The following is a 24002-nucleotide window of genomic DNA, read 5'->3' on the forward strand; positions in this document are numbered from 1 at the left end:
CACTGTAACTTAATTATGCATTGATTTAGTTTATGATTGACAGTAAGCACAAATAACAAGGAAAATTTAATTGTGATGGCCGGAGTTGGCCGATTTGCATTAACAAAGATCTTATTTTTCTCTGAAAACTTTCTTTAATTAATTAATTTCTTATGCCACCCATTGACTATTTTGCTATCATTGAAACACTCCTTTAACTCATGCACGTTGTTAAGACCCATTTGTGAACCTAATAACAGGCAAATCATGATGTGCACGTCTATCACTTCAACACCTAAGTATGGTTCAAAGAATCTATATTTATTTAATTAAAAATTCAGCAGTGTTTCTTTATGTTTTTTTTATAAAAATATTAAGCAAGAATCAACACATTTTTTCATTTTGATTTTTTATGATTTCAAAAACGTTTCTACATGAATTCCAATTACATCTTTACTCATATTGCTTTGGTACCTCTATTTTATAATAGTATAAAGCGAACAATCTTATCTCATGTAATTAAAAATAAAAAAACCACAAGATTAAATCCACCAAGTCCTTCTACATCGATTTACTCAAATTCATTTATACCTTCACAAATTAGAAAGTATTGAGCATATGAGTAGAACCAACTAATACACTAGACTTGCATAATTTCTATATAAAAAATAAGTCGGCAAGAACTATACTAATAAAATAATTACTTCTGAGTAGACTACATTAAAGTCATCATCTTTTTTATATGTTTATCTTTGCAACACCATTACAATAAATTCCAAATGAAGCAGCCCTTGAGCTCGTGGAAGCATCCAAGACGACCTAACATTATTTTATAAAAAGGAGTAATTAACTATTTCTATAATTATATAGTTATTAGGTGATATATTGTACTAATATAACCCCCCATCTTAATTATTTCATTGGCAACTAACACATATCACGCCACTATCCCAGCCAATCCCACTCCCTATATCTCAATCCAAGTTTATTGCCTCTCCTTCCAAATTGTTAGAGAAATTCTGGGTTTTATTATCTGAAAAAAAGTTGGTTTTGGAGAAGAAAAAGTGTGATAGAGAGAGATGTTTCAAACGGTAGCCCTTAATTCCCACTGTTCAAATTCAAAATCTTGTCACAATTAAAAGGTAAATAAAGAAAATATACCGTTGCTTTCTTTCCTAACTGCCGTTGTTAGCTTTATTATTGTTGTTGTTGTTTATATAAAAAGCTCAGTTTTGTTAATTCTCACCATTTTGCTTTACTCTTTGCAATAAAACTTTGCTACATTGTGCAGAATTTATTCAAACGTCTGAACATAAACAGTGACATTTACTTCCTTTTTTTAGCTTTTTTATCCTCTCTCTTTTCCTCAACCTTTGTTGTAAGAGTGATTTTCCCGGTTTGGGATTCAAATTTGAATCTGGAATTTATGTATATTATCTGAATTCTTGATAGGTGATCAGTCCCAAAGCGTTGAAAAAAAGTTGCACATTGTGAGAAATGGAGAGCTTATCAAACAGTGATGAGAGTTATGATGCAGGATATCAGCCTTCTCCTTCTTCAGCAGATCATTCGCTTGACTCGTTCGCCTACTGCCGGACTAACTCTGAAGCCTCGGCCTTCTCCGAAGATCACAGCTGCTTTGAACCCGCCTCGCCTCTCAGCTGGCAAGGCCTCAAGTCCCCTGCACGCGCCGCCCTCTCCAGATTAGGCATGAGGCAGCACAAGCATGGCTTGGATGATGAGATCATGGATCTAGGTGTGTGTGGGGGAGATTAATGTATCATGTATCATGTTTTTTGCTTTGAATTGTAATGATTGGGAAATAATTTTTACAGAGCTGGAGTTGATGAAGGAGAGATTTTCAAGGCTGTTGCTGGGAGAGGATATGTCTGGAAGTGGTAAAGGAGTCTGCACTGCTGTTGCAATCTCAAATGCCATAACCAATCTTTATGGTATATCTCTCTCTCTCTCTCTCTTTTTGTGTATCTCTCCTCCCACCCTCTCTCTCTCTCTCTGTCTGACTTTTTTCATTATGGAATGCAGCTTCTGTGTTTGGTCAGCAGCAGAGGTTAGAGCCACTGCATCATGAGAAAAGGATGATGTGGAAGAGAGAAATGAACTGTCTATTATCTGTGTGTGATTACATACTAGAATTCAGACCTTCATTGCAGACATTAAAAGATGGGACTACTTTAGAGGTATGTATGCATAAATAAATAAAATCTTACAAAATGAGGCAAAATTTGTTAAATTTACTTGCTGCCACAGTTTCATGTACTAAAGTGAAGATCCAATTTGCAGGTGATGGCAAGCAGGCCAAGATCAGACATTCACATCAACCTCCCAGCTTTGAAGAAACTCGACGCACTCCTCCTGGTAAAAAAAATACTAAATGATGGAGTAATAAATGAAAATTTAAACTCTGATGATGATGATGATCTGTGGACCAGGATGTTCTTGACAGCTTCCGGGATAATGAGTTTTGGTATGCTGAGCAGGGGAGTATGTCAGGGAACTCGACCCGTTCTGGATCATTCAGGAGGATCGTTCAGCCACAGACACAGCGGAACGAGGAGAAATGGTGGCTACCTGTTCCCTGCGTCCCCCTTGGTGGCCTCTCCGAGAAAAGCAAGAAACATCTGAGGCAGAAGCACGACCGTGCTAGCCAGATTCACAAGGCAGCAATGGCAATAAACAGTGGCATTCTTTCTGAAATGCAGATCCCAGAATCATACATGGCTACCCTGCCCAAGGTAGTGATGTTTAAATTCTTGGTTGTATATATTATGAAAAGAAGAAGAAAATGCTAACTGTTTCTGCAATTTTACTCAGAGTGGAAAAGCAATTGTGGGAGATACAATCTACCGCTACATGTACAATGCGGAGAAGTTCTCACCTAATCATCTGCTTGATTCTCTCAACATAAGCTCCGAGCACGAAGCCCTCGAGCTGGCAGACAAAGTCGAGGCTTCCATGCACACATGGCGGAGGAAAATTTGCATCGCTCACTCAAAAACATCATGGGAAGTGGTTAAAGATCTCATGTCTGACATAGATAGGAATGACAAGAACCATATCTTGGCTGCAAGAGCGGAGACTCTCTTATTCTGCTTGAAGCAGAGATACCCCGAGCTTTCACAAACTACATTGGATACAAGTAAAATCCAATACAACAAGGCAAGTTTCTCTTTCCAAATCATAAGATGAATTAAATTTTCATATACAGTGCAGGCTGGATTTAACATGTCTACGAATGTCATTTTGCAGGATGTAGGACAGGCGGTGCTTGAGAGCTATTCAAGAGTACTTGAAGGTTTGGCATTTAACATCATTGCTTGGATTGATGATGTACTGTTCGTAGATGAAACGATGAAAAGTCAAGAGTAGCAGCAGCTAATTTGAAGAAACAGGAAATTTTTTAGTGCAATTATTTGTTTTAGTATAGACAAGAAGAGAAGCCCCCTTCATAGACAATATTTTTTGCTTTTCCTAATGAAGGAGCCAAATTATCATATGTAAATCATCCAATGTGCAGTCATTTTTCATGTACAGGGACTGATTCATGAGTTTTAGTCATCCTAGAACTAAAAACCATATCAATGTTGAAGTTTCTGCCACGGCAATAAGTCATTCATTACAAATCAAGTCTTTCCTTATCTCTCTCTCAGTAGGAAAAAAAAAATGCAATACTTTATTATGTTTAGGGAACTAGGTAAAATATTAACAAAGAAAAACCTCAAGTTTAGACTAATTCATGTAAATGCATGTAGCAATTCCATTCATTATTCCTCCGAAAAATTTCTTGGAGTTTCATTCCAATAAAGAATCTCTCATTCCATGAACATCATCTTTAAAATCTTTGTCCAGCGTTTTAAAATGGAACCTTTCACAACTGAGTCTGCCGTTCTCTTTGAGTAGTAGAGGGAAAAAGATTTGGTTTGACGTTCTGACTCTTCAGTTCTTCAGAAGCTCGAAAAGAATCCTGTTGTTTAGCTCCTCCAAAAAAGTATTTGTACATGGTGAATTAATTGTATTTCCATCCTTGACACCTGCGACGTCAAACATGCTTTCCATATTTCCCTAGGCTCGAATAAGATCAGGAGAAACAGAAACTTCACATCTTAGTCTTCCCACTCAAACGGCAAACCAAGTTAAGATCCTAAATATGGATGGATTATAAATAAATATGATATAAACAACAAAATGAACATATTACAACTTGTAAATAAGAAGTGATATTCATGTTCTGGCTTCGCCAGATTTCAGGGGTAGGGGGAAGCAAAAACAATCGAAGGAATTTATAGCACACACGTTTACATGATATTACAGCATAAACTGATTCCTCAGATAAAGCATTTACTGGTTCAAAATATCCAAGGGACTCATTCCCCCTTCACAAACGACGTAGATGGACCAGACTGGTTTTCTTAGGCAAAACTTATCAAAGGTGGCTAAAACATAGCTAATGTAAAGAAATACATACAGAAATTGGAACTGTTTGGATAAAAAGCAATGCAAGATATCTTACTTCTCTTAACCGTGAAAACTGTACGTATTCTTTAAACTACATTAGCTAAACCTCACCCAGCATTGCAACTTTTGCCTAAGAAATCCAGTCAGGTCTAAATTTTATCATTTGTGAGTAAGGAGAGTACTTGGACATGTAAACCAGCAGAATGCTTGCCACAACATATACATTTTTTGAATTTTAGTTCTATAACAAGGAAGATAGCTATAAATGGTTTAAATCTGATGCAAATATGTGTTGCCATAATTCATGAGACGATAAAAAAACACTTGGAAGGCACCTAGCACATAGCAAAGTGGGAAACTTACCAACTGGTGCCGGAAAATCTTAGGACACATAGGTGAGTTTGTTATGAAGGAAAAAGATTCACTCTGTAACAACAAGATACCATATGCTAAGAAGGGCAAGAAATTAGGGAAACCACCAAATTATACCTCATTAAAATTCATTTAGAGTCGGTCATTTAGATAGAAACTGAGGCTGCCAAAGCAAATTTCAAATAACTAACAATTTAGATCCTGAAACAAATAAAACATTTATTTCCATGTTCAGTAATTACTAGTTATGTTGAACAAATTCGTACCTTTTCCCTCTTGACCTGATTTTCCATACAAAATAATATAGATTCAAGTCATGCTGCAGCAACAAGAATAAAAACTGATTCTTTCAAGTATATAACAAATAAGTACATCTAATAAAACCAGAAAATTCCAACAAAGAAGAACTCAATCACAAATGCAGATTCTTGCAATCGAAAAAAAGAACAAAAAATTGTTCTTGCGATTGAAAAAAGAATAAAGAACAGACAGAGAGAGATGAACAAGTAGGGTTACAATGATGCAGTTTAAATAGGGAAGAAAAACACATCAAATTAATTGCAGTAAGCCTCTAATTCAAGTGAGGAATCTACAGTTAATAAATTGAGGTCCCTGTAAACAGATATCGACCATCGGCAATTGATTTATTACCTTTTCTATATTATCTTTGACGATTCAAATTTAACGGTATTGAAAGCACTGTGATTTGTTATTCATTATTAGATTTATTATTAATAACAATTGTCCCACTCTTATTTTCACAATCTTACCTTACTCTTGACCATGAATAGAATTGTTTAAAGGTATTTACGAAAAAAGTTGGTGGATATCTCCGTGTATGAAGTGCCTAATGGTATACATGGTTTAATGATTTGAGTTATTATTGTCAAGTTAGAAGAAATATAGGAATAAAAACATATTATAAAATAATTATTTTTTATATTCGGATACTGAATAATTGGGTACAGGTACTCGCATCGGGTAGGCTAATCCAAATGCACTATCGGATCGAGTTCGGGCGGGGTTGCATTTGCATTTTTAGTGCAGGTACGCGAAATTTTCAGGTTGGGTACCCGTGGATACTTGATTCGCTACCTCTAATCTCAACTATGGCGTCGATGATAACAATTTAGACTATGATGATGCTAGCCACCTCATTTTCATTGATGTAACAAACCAATGATTACTTTATATCCACCATCCATTAGTTCCTAAAGTCTGGACTAGATTTGTACACTAGGAGTGTAAAGACTTAGAACGAGCATTTAACGTTCTGCAAACACGTTTTTCGATCATCAAAGGTACGATGTGTTTGTGGTTTCGGGAAGTGCTTGTCGACATCATATATGTGTATTTGATTGCACAAAATTATTATTGAAGACGAATGTCCAATTACTCCTAATTGATCGACCATGATATTATCGGGAATAAACGTTAAAAACATACCCACTATATTTTCTTTACTTAAAAAAAACAATAGTAGTACTCCCTCCGTCCCGGCTAAAATGACACATTTCTTAGCCGGCACGGAATTTTAGGAGTTGTTGGTTAAAGTATTTAATTTGAGAGAGAAAATGTGGGTATAAGTATTAAAATAGAGAAAGAAAGAAAGATGAATGTTTTAATTGGAGAGAGAAAAGGTGTGAGAAAAAGTGGTTAGGTGTATCTATACATATATAAAAGGCGAGTTTTGGCCTTAATTTGAATATTTATAAATTTTGGGCATGAATTGAAATATTTACAAGTTTTGAATTATATTTTGAATATTTATGAGACATGGAATCTATTTTAGCACTCAGCAGGTTATAAATTTTGACCGTTTCTTTAATTATTGTTGAATTGTGAAATGAATCAATAAAAATTGTGTTTATACTCCTGCACATTTTAACCGTTTGTTTAATCATTGGTCAATACCTTATATCAACAGTTTTATGTACAGAAAACTTCATAATCATGTAAGAGCTAATAAATGAGTAACCGTAGGTTACAAATATTAAAATAGAATAATGAGATAACAAATTTTCGAGACTACTATACCATAATTCAAAATATAATTCACACATAATTGATGTTCCACATTTGTAACATCTATAATCTTAATTTTATAATTTATGATGTTTTAATATCATGATCTCTCATGTCCTAATTTTATGCTTATAAAAGGCATAGAGTTGTGGATAAATTATACACCAACAAAAGCATCTCCATTCTATATCAAGCTCTAAACATTATTGTACACTTTAGGAACATTGTATTGCTTGATTTTTGGAGCCCCATCAAGTTCATCGTTGCCTAGCAGATTTGAGATGTTATATACGTTAGTAGGAAATTGTTTCATCTTTGGGGATATTACGTCAATACGAGAGAAATAATTGTGATGTAATTTGTCTTGCAAAAATGAGGTTTATCTCAACTATACTTATAGTTCGCTTTATTTGATAACTTTCATTATAATTTACATTTCAATTATTGTTGTTGTTTTTTTTTATTGTAATAGTTAGAGTACCGTGTGTATATGATTCGAGAATTTTATTCCTATATTTCTAACAATTCTTGGAGAGGAAGAATTGTAACAACTTTAACTCGAAACATGCATATTATTTATCTTCATATTTACTCAATATATTATTTTTTGTATATTAATTACTGGCGTTATAATATAAATTCATGTATATGTATATTTGTAATAACCTAGAAAATCAAGTTGATCAAACAATTAGTTTTTCAAACAAAATAAAATAGTCTGTTACCAAATTTTGGTTTATTAATAATACTATTGTTAAAATTAGAATTTTATATGGTTTATCTATAGGCAATCATGTTGAGTAAAATATTATAATTAATAAATATTAGGTACATTTTTGTGTAGTAATCATTTGAATTTTTTTTATGGTTATAATTTTGACGTCTTGAATATTATGAGTTATCAATTTATTATTTTGTTAAAAGTGTGATTTACACTTTTTTTGGTAGAGAGATATGAATGATTGCTTTAAACATATTTTTCAAAAGTGTCAACACTTGATCGTTATCCAAATAATTATGTTTGTCTTGATTCCCTTTTAAATTTGTTTAATATTATGTCCTGAGGTGCAAAATGAATTAAGGAGTATATATTTATTGAATTGTTATTATATAATATATTTTTCTATTTCTATATCTTATATAGTTATACTGTTTTTCATTTTAATTAATCAATTAGGTATTTGAAATCGTATGACGAAAAAATATTCCGTCGTGCATCGCACGTGGGTTAAAACTAGTTAATTAGAGAGAGAAAGTTTCCAAAAAAGGAAATGTGTCATCTTAGTTGGGACAAACTAAAAAGGAAAACATGTCATCTTAAGCGGGACGGAGGGAGTACTATATTTGAATGACTCAAATATAAAAATATCTTTGTCCCATCAAACATCCTAAATTTCAATTCATAATTCCAATTGAAATTGCATAAAAAACTAAGTATTTATTTTGTAAAATGACCTTATACATTATCTATTATCGTGGAATTGAAAAAAAAATGCAAAGTGGAATGAATGTATATAAATTACATTTAAAAATATTAGATATATAATATACAATGGAATTAAAATGGATTTGTGTCGTACGATAGAATGAATATTAGAGGAAAATAACACGGCTCGTGTTTCTTCAATTTGAAAAAAATTCATATAGAAAAAATTAAAAGTTCGAAATTATAGAAAAAATTCGTACTAAAAAAATGGAATGAAATAAATAATGGACGTATAAAAATGACAGTGAAATAAATTTAAGATTGTATGGCCGGCTTGTTATGGCCTTATTTTAGATAGCCGAATCAATAGATGTTAAAAGTACATTTCTACATGTATAATGAGTAACTATTTTCCGTATTGATTTATAACATACACAAATGCTATATATTTTCTTTGTCCCTAAAAATATATAAATTACTCCCTTCGTCTCATAATAAGAGTCACATTTTATCATTTTGGTATGTCCCACAATAAGAGTCACACTTTATTTTTACCATAAATGGTAAGTAGGTCTCACATTCCACAAACTCACTTCACTCACATTTTATTATAAAATTAATATAAAAAAATGAATCATATTCCACTAACTTTTCCAACTCACTATTCTTTATATTTCTTAAAATACGTGCTCACAACAAGAGTGACAGTGCCAGATGAAGTATTTTTTAAGTTTAGCAGTAGTATATTTTATTTTCCACTAACACTATTTTCACTAGATTATTTTTTTTTTACTTTAGGGCATCCACAATAGCGGCTGGCTGATTCGCGTCGCTAGCCGGTCGACTAGCCGAACTATTGCAACCGGCCAGCCGAGAATTGGCGAGAAAATCGGCGTGGGCTAGCCGATTTGAGGGTGATGGCCGATGCGCTGGCCGCCATTGTGGCGTGCCGATCGGCCAGCGCCAATTTCCGTTTTTTTTTTAAATTTTTTTTTGAAAACCTATATATACGCGATTTTAGTTTCATTTTCATTTTGCACCACTTGTTTTAACGAGTTTTCTCTCTCTCTAAATTTACTGTACAAGAGCAATATCAAGCGATGGACAACAACAACGAGTCGATCCGGCGACGAGCGGCTCTCAGACTCCCACGGTACCGTGGGATCTGGATGGGGCCGATGGACGGGCAGATGGGCCCAGGGTTTAACGTCCCTTGGCAGCAGTTGATGGGGATTATGGTTGGAGCGCCGGGGGGGATGCACGGGGGGAACCAGGGGGGATGTCGTGGGGCATGTCGGGCGGGGTGCGGCGGCGGCGTGGCGGGCGGCCGGCGGGGTGAGGAGGTATGCCCCGGATGCGGCCAACGAGATGATGTGGCGAGGGAGGGATGCAGCCAGTATGCATCCCGGGATGCGAGGGGCCACCGGGGGGGGGGGGACACGGTCTATCGTCCCTCTCTTGATTTTTTGACGGCTTCGTCTCACACGTCGACCCAAATGGAGACGCAGTTCACTGGCAATGACCTTTTGTCATTGCATGAGATGGGGATCGATCTCGGGGAGTCGGACACTCCCGTTCCAGCGGGACGGGCTGCGCCGAAGAAGAAGAAGGCCAAGGGAAGGCCAAGGTGGTCGGCGAGTCATCGCAGCCCGCTGTTGACGACATCCCCACGCGGAGGAAGTGGACGGAGGATGAGTACGCCGGCGTGGCCAAGGCGTGGTTGTCGGTTTGCGACGATCCGCTGGGCGCGAACAACCAACGGGTCGTCAACATGTGGGCGAAGATTAGAGCGGTCTGCCCCAGGAAGAACTGCCCACACGGGAAGGACTACAGTGGGGAGGAGTGCCGGAAGGGGTGGGAACGGATCGGGGCCGCGGTCGGCCGATTTTCGGGGTTGTACGCCAACGCCCTCCGCCAGGTGACTAGTGGGCGGGAATGAGGAGGACGCCCGGAGGATAGCGGAGAGTCGGTTCCCCTTGCCGGGGAAGTATAAGAGTTCACCTTGGGAATGCTATGTGTTGCTTTGAAGGACTCCGAGAAGTTCCGAGCGGGGTGCGACGTTGGGTGGCCGAAGAAGCGAGAGGCTGAATTATTCCGGCGACTACGGCGGCGGCAGCCATGGGCGGATCCCACGACATCCCCCCGGATGCTGAGGAGTTTCCGTCCCCTCCATCCTCTACTCGTCACCCTCGCCCGGTTGGCCAAAAGCGGGCGCAACGGGCAGCGAGGAGGAGGATCCCCCCTATCGCCCCGGGAGGTCATCTCGGCACCCCCCCCCACGCGCGTACACCTTATTCTCACGTGCAAAAACGGAGGAACGGATGTTCGCGGTCTTCCAAGAGTGGAAGGCCGCAACCGACCCCACGGAGAAGAGGTTTCTCTACTCGATGCTCGAGAACATGCGGGTGGATTTGGATGCCTCGAGGGCACTGGTGGGGGGTTCAGACGCGGGCTCAGATACCCCGGGTGGCGGCGGCGACGACGAGGAGTAGAGAGTGGCGGGGCTCGTGTGTGGAAGCCCTTTTTTAAAAATAAAATCATGTATTTTTTTTTATCTATATACCTTTTTTTTAATGAAATGAATGAATTTTCCCATATATGTCTCGTAAATTTAATTATGTAATTTAATCGCAAATTTAATTCCGTAAATGTAGGTGGATTTTTAGTGGCTGACCTATTCTTATTTGAGTAAATGCTGACGTGGCAGATGGATTTTTAGTGTTGTTGACGTGACAGGGAGAAAAAGTGGTTGGCCTATGACTGGGCTATTCTTACCGTGGATGCTCTTATTAATTATGCTTTAAACATGTGCTCGACTAAAAGTTTGTTTTTTTTTTCACCGTACATAGAGAATTTAGTTCTCTAGGTAAATATAATCATCTTCTCTGAATTTACAACAAACAATCAATGATCGGTCAGTATCGACAATTTTAAGGGTGTGTTCACCTTCTTTGATTTCTTTTGTCTAGAATTGAAACTAGATGAGAAATGTGGCTGGGTGGCCCACATAATTAAACCAATAACCCATTGTTCAGTATTCTAGAAATAGCCCAAGTTTTGATATTTTGAAATTTAATTTTGCATTTAATTTTTTCCTTCAATTTTTGGTGGCCGATAATACCCCTTACTCTGTGTTTCTGTCTCTCTCACTCCTCTTTGAAACAAAAAATAGCAAAAAATCAAAAAATTATCCCAATCAAAATAGTCTAACGGCGGAGTGTGCTAGAGCATATTTTTTGTTAATTTGAGATCTATGCAAACTAGTAGTGGAATAAAAAGGAAATTAATGAATGAAAAATTGCCTCATGGAAGTTCTTGGCAGATTTCAACGAGAAGAAGAAACCCCACCCCTACCCTTTCAATTCCTGTTTTCCTTTTCCAATCAAACAAACATCTGCAATCTCTAAATTACTAGTAGTTTTGTAAATCGACCCATTAAGTTTTCTTTATCAGAAGCCAACAAGGAGCTTTCTCATCTTCTTCACTCAGTTCCCCAATGTCAGCCACTTTTCCTCACTTGTTTCATGACACATAAGAGGCTGTTCATAGCATTTATTTTACAGAAACTACAAAAATCGATCTCAACATCCATTTGCATTCATACAATCGCATACCATGTAATTTACATAAACTGTAGCCAAATCGTTGTTTCACAACCGGAGCAAAATACGTCCGCGGTCTGACGGTGTGTGGGCAACGACTGGTGCGGCGTGGGCGTGCGAGGAGAGTGCAGAGACGGTGGCGACCTTCGTTTGTTTCTTTGAATTTGGTAGCATTAATTTGAGAGAGGAATTGAGATCAGGGAGGTGATACGATCTTAGCTCGAGACTTCCCGATTTTGATCGATATCACGTAAATCCAACGATAATAATAAGCAATCACACAAATTGATGGATAATAAACAACGAAAAGGAGCTATATTAATGAGAATTCCGATAACAAGCAACAACGATCAGCAAATGATAACAAACAGAGGAAATCTAAGAACAGAGATATGAAAATGGGATAGATGCGATGGATCCACGACCCAATGCTCACGAGCAATCACACTCTCAACATGCCGATAAAGGTGGTGGCCTCTTCTATAAATACCCTTCACTCCTCATGCGTTTTGCATTTCTCCACGTCACCCTCCACCTAAGCAAGCTGATTGAGATAACACCATGTGCCTTCATGTGCCTTATTACTCCATCTCATCTTTATTGCTTACGTAAGATAATACGCTCCCTCACCCACGCAAGGTCGCGCTCGTTGCATTCATGATAAATTCATGCATGCAACAATGCCCTCCTCTTAAGGTTCCTTGTCCTCAAGGAACCATGGGAACCGCTCGTTTATCACATCCGCGAATTCCCACGAAGCATCAGCCGGGGACCTACCTTCCCAATGTATGAGCCATTTCGTCACATCTTGATTATGGCGTTTAACCATCTTCCTATCGAGAATAGCTTGGGGAACATCGTCCTTAATGTAGGATATAGGTGGGAGGTCTGGAACTGGATCAGTTGGGGCCGACGCCGGGCGCAGTAAAGAGACATGAAACACATTGTGGATGGAGGCCGAAGGTGGTAAATTTAATTTGTATGCCACTAACCCAATGCGGTCGATCACCTGGTAGGGCCCGAAGAATTTTGGTTCGAACTTCTGGTGTTGACCTCGAATAGATCTGTAAGCTTGTAGTTTCAACCATACCCAATCACCAATATCATACTCCTTGTCACTCTCGCCTTTGTCTGCCTGTTTCCTTATTCGGTCAGCCGCCCTCTGCAAGTTCTGTTTCAATATAGCAATCATCTCCTCTCTGTCACGAAGAGTAATGTCCACAGCTTCTACATTAGATTCACCAGGTAAATAAGGGACATGTAAGGGAGGAGTGAACCCATAGAGAGCCTCAAAAGGGGTCATTTTAATACTGGAATGATAGGATGTGTTATACCAATACTCTGCAAGCCCCAACCATTGACTCCATGAATGCGGTTTCTCTCCCACCGAACACCTCAAGTAGCATTGAAGGCATCGATTGACAACCTCGGATTGGCCATCAGTCTCCGGATGGTAGGCCATGGAATATAACAGCTCCACACCAAGTAGACCCAGAAACTCCCTCCAGAACACCCCAACAAAAACAGACCCTCGATCACTCACAATTTTAACCGGCATCCCATGTAGTTTATACACATAGTTGAGAAAGACCTCAGCCACATCTTTTGCTGTAAAGGGATGCGCCAACGCCATAAAATGTGCATATTTACTTAACCGGTCCACCACCACAAAAATAGTATTTTTACCTCTTGAAGTAGGCAGAGCTTCTATGAAATCCATGGTGAGGTCTGTGAAGATGGCAGCTGGAATGGGTAGTGGCTGCAATAAACCTGCAGGTGGTTCATTCCCTGGCTTGTACCGTTGACAAGTAACACACAATCGCACGAACTCTCTAACATCCTTCCTCAGTTTTGGCCAATAGAGAACAGCTGCAATTCTTTTGTACGTTCCTAAGGAACCGGAGTGACCTGCAGTGGCTGAGTTGTGGAACAAGGAAAGTATCTGAGCTTTTAGTTGTAAGTCATTCCCTACCACCAACTTTCCCTTCCTTCGTAACTCACCATTATTCCAGCTGAAGTGGGAATGAGAGGCAGGGTCTTGCTGTTTATCATTAATCAGCTTCTGCACTTGAGAGTCCTTAGGCCAGGATGCCTTAATTTTTGTAATGAGCTCCAAGGGAATAATATAAGAGGCAAGTGCATACACCATAGGCTCAGGTACTCGAGAAAGAGCATCAACTGCAGAATTATCAATCCCCTTTTTATACCTTATTTCATAGTCAAAGTGCATTAATTTTGCCATCCATGCTTGTTGTGTTGGTGTGGTGAGTTTCTGCTCCAACAAATACTTTAGACTTTGATGATCAGTGAGGATAACAAACTTCCTACATTGGAGATAGTGATACCACTTTTTAACAGCCAACAAGATAGCAAGAAGCTCCTTCTCATATACTGAAAGTGATTGATATTTTACTGATAAGGCTTTACTGATATATGCTATCGGGTGCCCCTCTTGCATCAAAACAGCTCCTATACCAACCCCAGAAGCATCCGTTTCTACTACAAAATCTTTAGCAAAGTTAGGGAGTGCTAACACAGGAGCAGAGATCATAGCCAATTTTAGTTGCTCAAAGGCTGACTGAGCCTCTTCAGACCACTTGAATCCTTCACCTCTAATAATGTTAACTAAGGGTCGTGCTATCACACCATAGTTTTGGACAAACCTTCTATAATATCCAGTGAGGCCCAAGAAGCTACGCACATGTTTGATAGATTTAGGCCGAGGCCAACTCTTCACTGCCTCCACCTTTCCCCCATCAGTAGATACACCCTCTTGAGATATTATGTGGCCTAGATACTCCACCTTATTATAGCCAAATGTGCATTTCGACCGCTTAGCTACCAACTGGTGTTGCCTCATTACAGTAAAAACCATGGATAGGTGTTGCTCATGCTCCTTCTTACAGCTACTGTAAATTAATATGTCATCAAAGAAGACCAAGACAAATTTCCTTAGGAATTCTCTGAACACCGTATTCATGAGATTTTGAAAGGTAGCCGGTGCATTAGTCAATCCAAAGGGCATGACTAGGAATTCATAATGCCCCTCATGTGTTTTAAAAGCTATTTTAGGAATATCCTCAGTTGCCATCCTTACCTGGCAATATCCAGAACGTAAATCAATCTTAGAAAACCACTGAGCTCCCCCTAACTCATCCAGTAGCTCCTCAATAACCGGAATGGGATATTTATCCTTAATAGTCATGGCATTGAGTGATCTGTAATCAACACAGAGTCTCCAAGATGAATCCTTCTTTCTGACCAACACAATAGGACTTGCAAAAGGGCTGCTGCTATGCCTTATCACTCCAGAATCTAACATCTCTTTCACCATGGTCTCTATAAGGTCCTTTTGCTTAGCAACATATTTGTAAGGCCGGATATTCACTGCATCAACCCCTTCCTTGAGTGTTATTCTGTGATCTTGTTCCCTTTGTGGTGGAAGGCCTTTTGGCTCCTTAAATAATTCCTCAAACTCCATTAAGATCTGATCTAATTCCTTCCAACTCTCCTCCATTTTTAGCTCACAACAGCCACCAGAAATTCCTTCCACAGTTGGTATGAGCAAGCTCAGTTTGCTATCAACTATATCATCCTCTTGAGGATTTAAAACGTGTAAAGCATGTAACTGCTCATTTTTTGAAGACCACGTTTCTCCCTATAAAGCCACCTCCACTCCTTCTAACACAAACTTCATGCTCATCTTATCAAAATTCCACCTAATTTCCCCCAATGTAGATAACCACTGCCCCCCAAGAATTAAATCATAAGACTCCAGTGTGATGATGTGGGCCTCCGAGTGAAATAAGTACCCCTGCATCTCCCACTCCAGTTCACTGCATTTGTGAGTGCATTGCAAGACTTGTCCATTTGCCACCTCTACAGCTCGAGGAGTCACCTCCACCAATTCACATTTAATCTTCCCAGCCACCTTGGTACTTAAGAAGTTATGTGTGCTTCCAGTGTCAATCAGTATCCTCAGAGGTCTTTTCTGACATACTCCTCTTACTCTCATGATCTGGGAGCCCTCTCTTCCCCATACTGCATGTAGAGAAAGCTGTAGATCAATGCCATCATCCTCCTCTTCACCCTTTTCATCCGGCTGCTCCTTCTCCTCATCCTCTTGCATTATTTGTTCCAACATTTGAATTACAAATGATTTCCTCCTAGCACAATGGTGGTTCGGAATGAACTTCTCTGTACACCAAAAACACTCCTTCCTCGCTTTCTTTTCCTCTATTTCCTTCGGTGAGAGATTGGTACTTGCTCTGACTCCCATACGATTTCCCTCTCTGTTACCCCCATTACTCCAACTTCCAATTGCACCTTGTTGTTTAGAGCTTGTTGCTGTCACAGCCAATGGCTTAGTGTTCGAGTAGTGACTCCCAAATGATGATCCTCCACTCTGTGTTCCTCTGGCTTTCCCTCCTAAGGCCTTCACCATGAGCTCTTGGAGTTTAGCTAAGGAATAAGCATCTGCCAGATTTTTTGGCTTGAACATACGAACTGGCATTTGTAGCTCATCCACCAACCCAGACAAGAAGAAACTGAGCGCCTGACCTTCCTTAATCTCTGCCCGTGGATACAATTCGTCGAACTCATCCATGTATTGTTGTAGGGTGCCCACTTGTTTCAGGTTTCTCAAATCAGCCAGCGGATCTTCAAAAGCATGCTCACCAAAGCGAGCGGATAATGCCGAGATATAATATCCCCAGTCAACATTTGCTACATCACCATGTAAGCCTGCAAACCCCTTATGCCATTGCATCGCCTTCCCCTCAAGGTGGATCGCCGCTACCTTCACCCGCTTCCTCTCTGGTACCCTTGCTACTTCGAAAAAGTACTCCGCACGCATTACCCATCCTTCAAACCCAACGCCATCAAATTTGGGAAATTCGTAGCGTGTGGATCGATCCCACTCATCCTGTTCCTCATTGGAATTCACAGTATTTCCATGAATCACAGTCGCACCACTACCAGATCCTTCCCCCTTTGATTTCAACGCATTATGGTGATTCTGCAAGCTAATTGCAGTGAACGCTTGTGTCATCTTCTCTACGCTCGCCTGAATCATCGCCTCTACTTTCTCCCCTTGTTTCACCGCGAATTGATCCATCATTTCGCTCATCCGTTCTTCAATCATGTCTACCATCTTCTTCTCCATTTCTAACCCCCGTGTCACCGAACCCGCCCGGAATCTAGGGCTCTGAATACCACTTGATACGATCTTAGCTCGAGACTTCCCGATTTTGATCGATATCACGTAAATCCAACGATAATAATAAGCAATCACACAAATTGATGGATAATAAACAACGAAAATGAGCTATATTAATGAGAATTCCGATAACAAGCAACAACGATCAGCAAATGATAACAAACAGAGGAAATCTAAGAACAGAGATATGAAAATGGGATAGATGCGATGGATCCACGACCCAATGCTCACGAGCAATCACACTCTCAACATGCCGATAAAGGTGGTGGCCTCTTCTATAAATACCCTTCACTCCTCATGCGTTTTGCATTTCTCCACGTCACCCTCCACCTAAGCAAGCTGATTGGGATAACACCATGTGCCTTCATGTGCCTTATTACTCCATCTCATCTTTATTGCTTACGTAAGATAATACGCTCCCTCACCCACGCAAGGTCGCGCTCGTTGCATTCATGATAAATTCATGCATGCAACAGAAGGAAGAAGAAGAAATCAGAGAGAGAAGAGTGGAGAGAGAGTGGCGGTGGCTGGTTGCAGAAGCCAAAATGCATGGGTAAAGAAGGAAATTCACAGTCAATTCTGGACTCATAGATCGATGGAGATATAATTACCACCCTTTTTGAAAGAATTGAAAAATGGCTATTTCTTCAAGGTACAGTGCGGGCCTGGTGTATCTCTAGGGCCAGCAAGATTAAATACATTGAAGGTGAACGCTCTAAATTGGACAGAAATGAGGCCTTATCTGGCTATAACAAAAAGGTGAACACGCCCTAAGTTTTTAACATATTACTTCCTCAGTTTGTCATCCAACTGTCTGATTTACAAACCCTTCTTTATTCTGATAAATTTATCTGAATTCACTACATTATCTACTACCTAGAATATGTGAAGGGACTACTTTCTTGAAATTAGTAGCTTCAATTAATTACATTTGCCCCATTTCTACTTTCTTAAAAGCACTATGATTTGATTTTTTATTTGTTGATTAACAATTAATTACAATTGCCCCATTTCTATTTTGACAATCTTAGTGAAATTTCCACTTTAAATTACAAAAATCATAGGGCAAACTGTAGATAATAACGAACTTAATGATTTTTCATTAATAAATAAATAGAATTTTAAAAATCTTATTATGGGTGAACTCGAACTCAAAAAAAAGAGAATAATGAATCATCATATTCTTTAATATAATTGTTTACATGTAACATAATAAAACCTGATTTATATGAAATCAAAAATCATAGTACTCCATCTATCTTATAAAAATATAAACTTTTTTCATTTTCGTTCGCCTCATAAAAATAATACACTTTTATTTTTTTTATAATTATTTCTCTCTAATGAGTTGAGCCTCATTCTACACTTAAAATACTACAATTACTTTTTCCTTCTACCTCTCTCTTACTTTATATGCTTCATTCATTGATTCCTAAAGTTCGGACTGGAAGATACGTGCACCAAGAGTGTAAATAAGTAGAACGAGCATTTGACGTTCTGCAAACACAAGTTGTAATCATCAAAGGTACGAGGCGTTTGTGGATTTAGGAAGTGCTTGCCGACATCTAGTGACGGATCCAGAAAAAGGAATTTGGGGGTCGGACACAGTAATAAATATCGTTGTCGTATTTCAACTCTGATGCCTCTTCTTCATTGCTTCCTACGTCGCTCCTACTAAATTAATTAAACTGCGCATCTTGAATATCATCTTCGTAGTAAACTCTCATTTTTTCTGCTTGAATGCAGCGTCAAAATATGTAGCTTGAGAATCGCAGCTCACTTTGAACAATATGTCCCCTTCTTATATTTACAAAAGTTTAAAGTTAGAGAAATAAACCATAAACTCCATAAATAAAAATTGTTAATTTTACATAAAGAGTGAATTAAGAACAAATTTATCAAAATTAGAAATCACTACTATAATTTAATTATGAAATTAATTTATTTGACCATGGCTTTGTCAGATTTCAGGGGTAGCAGGAAGCAAAAACAATTGAAAGATTTTATACCACACATGTTACAGCATAAACTGATTCCTCATATAAAGCATTTACGACTCAAACTGATTCCTCATATATTATAAAGCATTTACGACTCATGATTCCTCCTTCACAGACGACATAGATAGACCAGACTGGTTTTCTTAGGCAAAACTTATCAAAGGTGGCTAAAACATAGCTAATGTAAAGAAATACGTACAGAAATTGGAACTGTTTGGATAAAGAAGCAATTCTCTTAACCATGAAAACTGTACGTATTCTGTAAACTACATTAGCTAAACCTCACCCAGCATTGCAACTTTTGCCTAAGAAATCCAGTCAGGTCTAAATTTTATCATTTGTGAGTAAGGAGAGTCTTGGACATGTAAACCAGCAGAATGCTTGCGACAGCAAATATATTTTTGAAATTTTAGTTCTATAACAAGGAAGATAGCTATAAATGGTTTAAATCTGATGCAAATATGGTATGTCATAATTCATGAGACGATAAAAAACACTTGGAAGGCAACTCTAGCACATAACATAGGTAAAAAAACAGATTCTTGCAATCGAAAAAAAAGAATAAAAAGTTATTCTTGCGATTGAAAAATAGAATAAAAAACAGACAGAGAGAGATGAGCAAGTAGGGTTACAATGATGCAGTTTAAATAGGGAAGAAATACACATCAGATTAATTGCAGTAAGCCTGTAATCCAAGTGAAGAATCTACAGTTAATAAATTGAGGTCCCTGTAAACATATATCAGCCATCTGCAATTGATTTATTACCTTTTATATATTACTATCTTTGAAGATTCAAATTTAACGGTATTGAAAGCACTATGATTTGTTTTTTCATTTTTAGATTTATTATTAATTACTATTGCCCCACCTCTTATTTTCACAATCTTACATGGACATAATACTCTTGAGCATGAATAGAATTGTTTAATGTTATTTCCGAAAAAAGTTTTTGGATATATCTCCGTGTATGAAGTGGCCTAATGGCATACTGATTTAATGATTTGAATAATAAGTGTAAAGTTAGAAGAAATATTAAAAAAAATATTGTAAAATAATTATTTTTGATATTCGGATACTGATTAATTGGATACGGTCACTCGCATCGGGTATTTGGGTAATCCAAATGCACAGTCGGATCGAGTTGGGGTGGGGTTGCATTTGCATTTCTAGTGTAGGTACACGAATCGGGTGGTACTCGCGGATACTTGATTCGCTACCTCTAATCTCAACTATGGCTTCGACGATAACAGTTTAGACGATGATGATGCTAACCACCTCATTTCATTGATTTAACGAACCAATGATTACTTTATATCCAACATCCATTGGTTCCTAAAGTCTGGACCAAAAGATATGAACACTAGGAGTGTAAAGACTTAGAACGAGCATTTAACGTTCTGCAAACACATTTTTTGATCATCAAAGATACGATGTGTTCGTGGTTTCGGGAAGTGCTTGTCGACATCATATATGTGTGTATTTGATTGCACAATATGATTATTGAAGACGAATGCCCAGTTACTTCTAATTGATCGACGATAATATTATCGGAAATGAACAATTATATACATACTCAGTATATTTTCTTTACCAAAAAAAAAACTATATTTTGAATGACTCAAATATAACAATTTCTTTGGCCCATCAAACATCCTAAATTTCAATTTATAATTCCAATTGAAATTGCATAAAAAACTAGTACTTATTTTGCATAAAAAACTAGTACTTATATTGTGGAATTGAAAAAAAATGCAACGTGGAATGAATGTATAAAAATTATATTTAAAAAAAGTTAAACATATACAATGGAATTAAAATGGATTTGTGTCGTTGGATAGAATGAATATTAGAGAAAAATAACACGGCTCATATTTGTTCAATCTTTTTAAATTCGTACAGAAAAAATTACAGAGTTCCAAATTATAGAATTAAGGATATATAGTATAATAAAAATGGAATTAAATAAAATAATGATGGACGTGTAAAAATGACAAAGTGAAATAAATTTAAGATTGTATGTCCGGATTATTACGGCCTTATTTTAATCATACGAATAAAAGTACCTTTCTACATGTATAATGAGTAACTATTTTCTGTATTAATCTATAACACACACAAAGACGGCATTTCACATAAAATAAATAATTACTATTATATATTTTCTTCGTCCCTTAAAAAGTATAAATTATTTTTTTAATTTATTTCTGAGAAGTAATAGTAGTATAAACTTTCTAACTCCATTACATTAATATTAATGTACTTAGATTTCATTCTCCATTAATACTATTTTTACTAGTATATATAATTTTTTTTTCTTTTCACGTTATCAATTATGCTAGCTTTAAACATGTGTCCAACCAAATGTTTATAATTTTTTTAGCTTACATAGATATTTAGTTCTTGCAAGTTGCAATATCCGAGTAAATAGATGTATTAAGACACAAATAGATTATTTAACTGATTACTTCCTTAGTTTGTCCTCCAACTGTCTGATCAATTAACAAAAATCAAATCTTTAACTTCGCCACAATTATTCCCATCTTTATTTTGATAAATTTATCTGAATTCACTACATTATCTACTACCTAGAATATGTATAGGGACTACTTTCTTGAAATTAGTAGCTTCAACCTTCAGCATCCGAGATCTCGAGGCCACTTTGAATTTTGGTGAGAAATCTTCAATTTACCCTTTTATCCTGGTGTTTGCTGTTTTTTCTAAGTAAAGATTGAATTTTTAGCCATTTTGTATTAGGATTTTAGCTTGTTTTGCCGTGGTGTAAATAAAGCAGCTTCTTGATGATGTTTGTATGTGAAATTAGAGATGAGCAAAGTAGATTAGTTTTGGATATTTTCAGTGTTAGTTTTGCACTCTTCTAATTTCTTGCTATTTCTAGCTCAAGTTTGTATTTTTAAGTGATTTTGTGGGTATTGCCTCCGTAAAGGAATGCAAGATTAGGGTTTCTTTTGTGTTTCACTTTGATTAGCTATGATTCTCTTCTCTGCTCCCCAAAAAGGTTAGGATTCGGAGATTAACATTTCTTGGTGTAAGTTAGTTATACTTTCTTTTGGGGAAACATTTGTTGTTGAGAGGGAGTTTTTTTTATCTTCCTGGAAATGGATTATCGTCGTGAGAATCGATTATCCAGTGGCGATGTGGTCCATGTTCTATCCCGGAGCTCTCAGAATCCTGTCAACGAGACTTGGGAATCCGGGCTCGTTGATCAAGCAGTTTGGGCCACAGAGGATGACTATGGGATGTGGAACGGAGAAGCCTCATTCGACACCAATTCAAACTCGAGCTATGATGGGGCTCGTGCAGGAAGTGAGCCACCGAATAAGAGATCAAGGGGTTCCAATTCAGGAGACGGGGCAGCTTCTAACCGGTCAAAAGCCATTGGAAAGATGTTTTACAAAACTAAACTGTGTTGCAAATTCCGGGCTGGGACTTGTCCGTACATCACCAATTGTAATTTCGCGCACAGTGTTGAGGAGCTCAGAAAACCACCGGATAATTGGCAAGAAATCGTGGCAGCACATGAGGAGGAACGAGCATCATCAGCTGAACCAAGGGAGGAGTTTCAGATCCCGATTGTTGGGGTTAGTGATGAGACACAGAGGTCTTACAAAGGAAGGCACTGCAAGAAGTTCTACACCGAGGAAGGCTGCCCATATGGGGAGAACTGCACTTTCCTTCATGATGAGCAGTCCAAGGCCAGAGAAAGTGTGGCGATAAGCTTGGGCCCAGGCAGTGGCACTGGCACTGGCAACAGCAATGGCGGTGGTAGTGGGTATGGAGGCAGCACGAGTGGGCCTACCCTGAAACCTTCGAATTGGAAAACAAGGATTTGTAACAAATGGGAGCTTACTGGATACTGCCCTTTTGGAAGCAAATGCCACTTTGCTCATGGTGCTGCAGGTATGGCGTTTGTTTTATGTTGTAATTTTACATCTATTTCGTTTCAATCTTATTATGTTGCATTTATAAGTATGCTTGTAGATTTACTCCCTTATTTTCAGTAGTTAGCTCAATATTTCATTACTTAAGTTATGCACCGAAAAGGAAAAAGGAGATCGGTATACAAATGCTAACATCGATTACATAAGTTCCATTTTAACCTGTTCTCGTGTTAATTTGTTTTCCTTATCCTAGCAATGACCTATCCCTTTGTCATCCTGAATAAACACTTACGTTTTTGTGCGTCTACGTGTTAGTTTCACAATGATTATGAATGTTACACACTATGTAAGAATGCTACACCATTTCAGTCACAAAAAAATCTTGATAATTGGTATGGTGTTCATGTTGTTTACTTCTGTTGTTGTGTGTTTCTATGTATTTCTCTATATTGATGATGAGCTCCGAATTCTTACAAATAACAGAACTACACAACTTCGGTGGAGGAGCAACAGACTCAGATGCTAAAGATCCATCCACTCCCGACGCCAAACAACTTGTGCGGACATCAGTTGATGCTGTCGCTGCAGGTCTTCCTCACACCGAGGGCTATCATATGGGAATCCCGCCCCAGAGACTGTCCAGCGCGATACAGAGAACCGGACAGAGACCTAATCAAAAATGGAAAGGCCCTGATAAGATTAGCAAGATCTATGGTGACTGGATTGACGATCTCTAATGGATAGAGAGGAGGATAGAATCTGCTGGTTTTCTTCGCTGAATAAAGGCAGTTATAAGAACTATTGTATCGGATGTTGCTCTGCAGAATAAAGAACGTCGTTCACAGTCTGGAAGTTCTTCCGGCTGGTTTTTGTATTTCGTAGCATTTTTCCCTTTCTTACTGTCACGAGACTGTTTCATCTGTTTGTGTATTTGTTGGCAATTTTCATATGCTTGTTTTCGGAATGGTTTTTTTATTTAAGTTTTGGTTGAGAAAGTAAATTTCTT

At 38.0% G+C, this 24002-nt stretch overlaps 2 protein-coding genes across 2 annotated transcripts; both read left to right on the forward strand.

Moving 5' to 3' along the window:
• The first annotated feature begins 925 nt into the window (after positions 1–925).
• Positions 926–3555, forward strand: LOC125223774 (rop guanine nucleotide exchange factor 3-like). Its single transcript, XM_048127069.1, has 8 exons — positions 926–1121; positions 1432–1735; positions 1815–1931; positions 2023–2177; positions 2281–2355; positions 2430–2732; positions 2812–3156; positions 3247–3555. Exons 2-8 carry the CDS (start codon positions 1477–1479, stop codon positions 3364–3366), a joined length of 1374 nt encoding a protein of 457 aa, XP_047983026.1. The 5' UTR covers positions 926–1121; positions 1432–1476; the 3' UTR covers positions 3367–3555.
• An 18020-nt stretch (positions 3556–21575) lies between these two features.
• On the forward strand, positions 21576–23943 carry LOC125221757 (zinc finger CCCH domain-containing protein 12-like). Its single transcript, XM_048123988.1, has 3 exons — positions 21576–21766; positions 22246–23015; positions 23480–23943. The coding sequence occupies exons 1-3, from the start codon at positions 21690–21692 to the stop codon at positions 23731–23733; spliced, it is 1101 nt and encodes a 366-aa protein (XP_047979945.1). The 5' UTR covers positions 21576–21689; the 3' UTR covers positions 23734–23943.
• Positions 23944–24002: the final 59 nt, after the last annotated feature.

Source organism: Salvia hispanica, chromosome 4 (genome assembly GCF_023119035.1).
Source record: "Salvia hispanica cultivar TCC Black 2014 chromosome 4, UniMelb_Shisp_WGS_1.0, whole genome shotgun sequence".
In the NCBI taxonomy this organism is placed as follows: Eukaryota; Viridiplantae; Streptophyta; class Magnoliopsida; order Lamiales; family Lamiaceae; genus Salvia; species Salvia hispanica.

What these genes read in the sequence shown, in the direction of transcription:
- LOC125223774 (XM_048127069.1), top strand. Translation starts at nt 1,477, where the DNA reads ATGGAGAGCTTATCAAACAGTGATGAGAGTTATGATGCAGGATATCAG. An exon ending in ACATGGCTACCCTGCCCAAG is followed by an intron (nt 2,733 to 2,811) that starts GTAGTGATGTTT and finishes AATTTTACTCAG; the next exon opens with AGTGGAAAAGCAATTGTGGG. An exon ending in GTAAAATCCAATACAACAAG is followed by an intron (nt 3,157 to 3,246) that starts GCAAGTTTCTCT and finishes GTCATTTTGCAG; the next exon opens with GATGTAGGACAGGCGGTGCT.
- LOC125221757 (XM_048123988.1), top strand. Translation starts at nt 21,690, where the DNA reads ATGTATAGGGACTACTTTCTTGAAATTAGTAGCTTCAACCTTCAGCAT. An exon ending in CGAGGCCACTTTGAATTTTG is followed by an intron (nt 21,767 to 22,245) that starts GTGAGAAATCTT and finishes TCGATTATCCAG; the next exon opens with TGGCGATGTGGTCCATGTTC. An exon ending in CTTTGCTCATGGTGCTGCAG is followed by an intron (nt 23,016 to 23,479) that starts GTATGGCGTTTG and finishes TACAAATAACAG; the next exon opens with AACTACACAACTTCGGTGGA.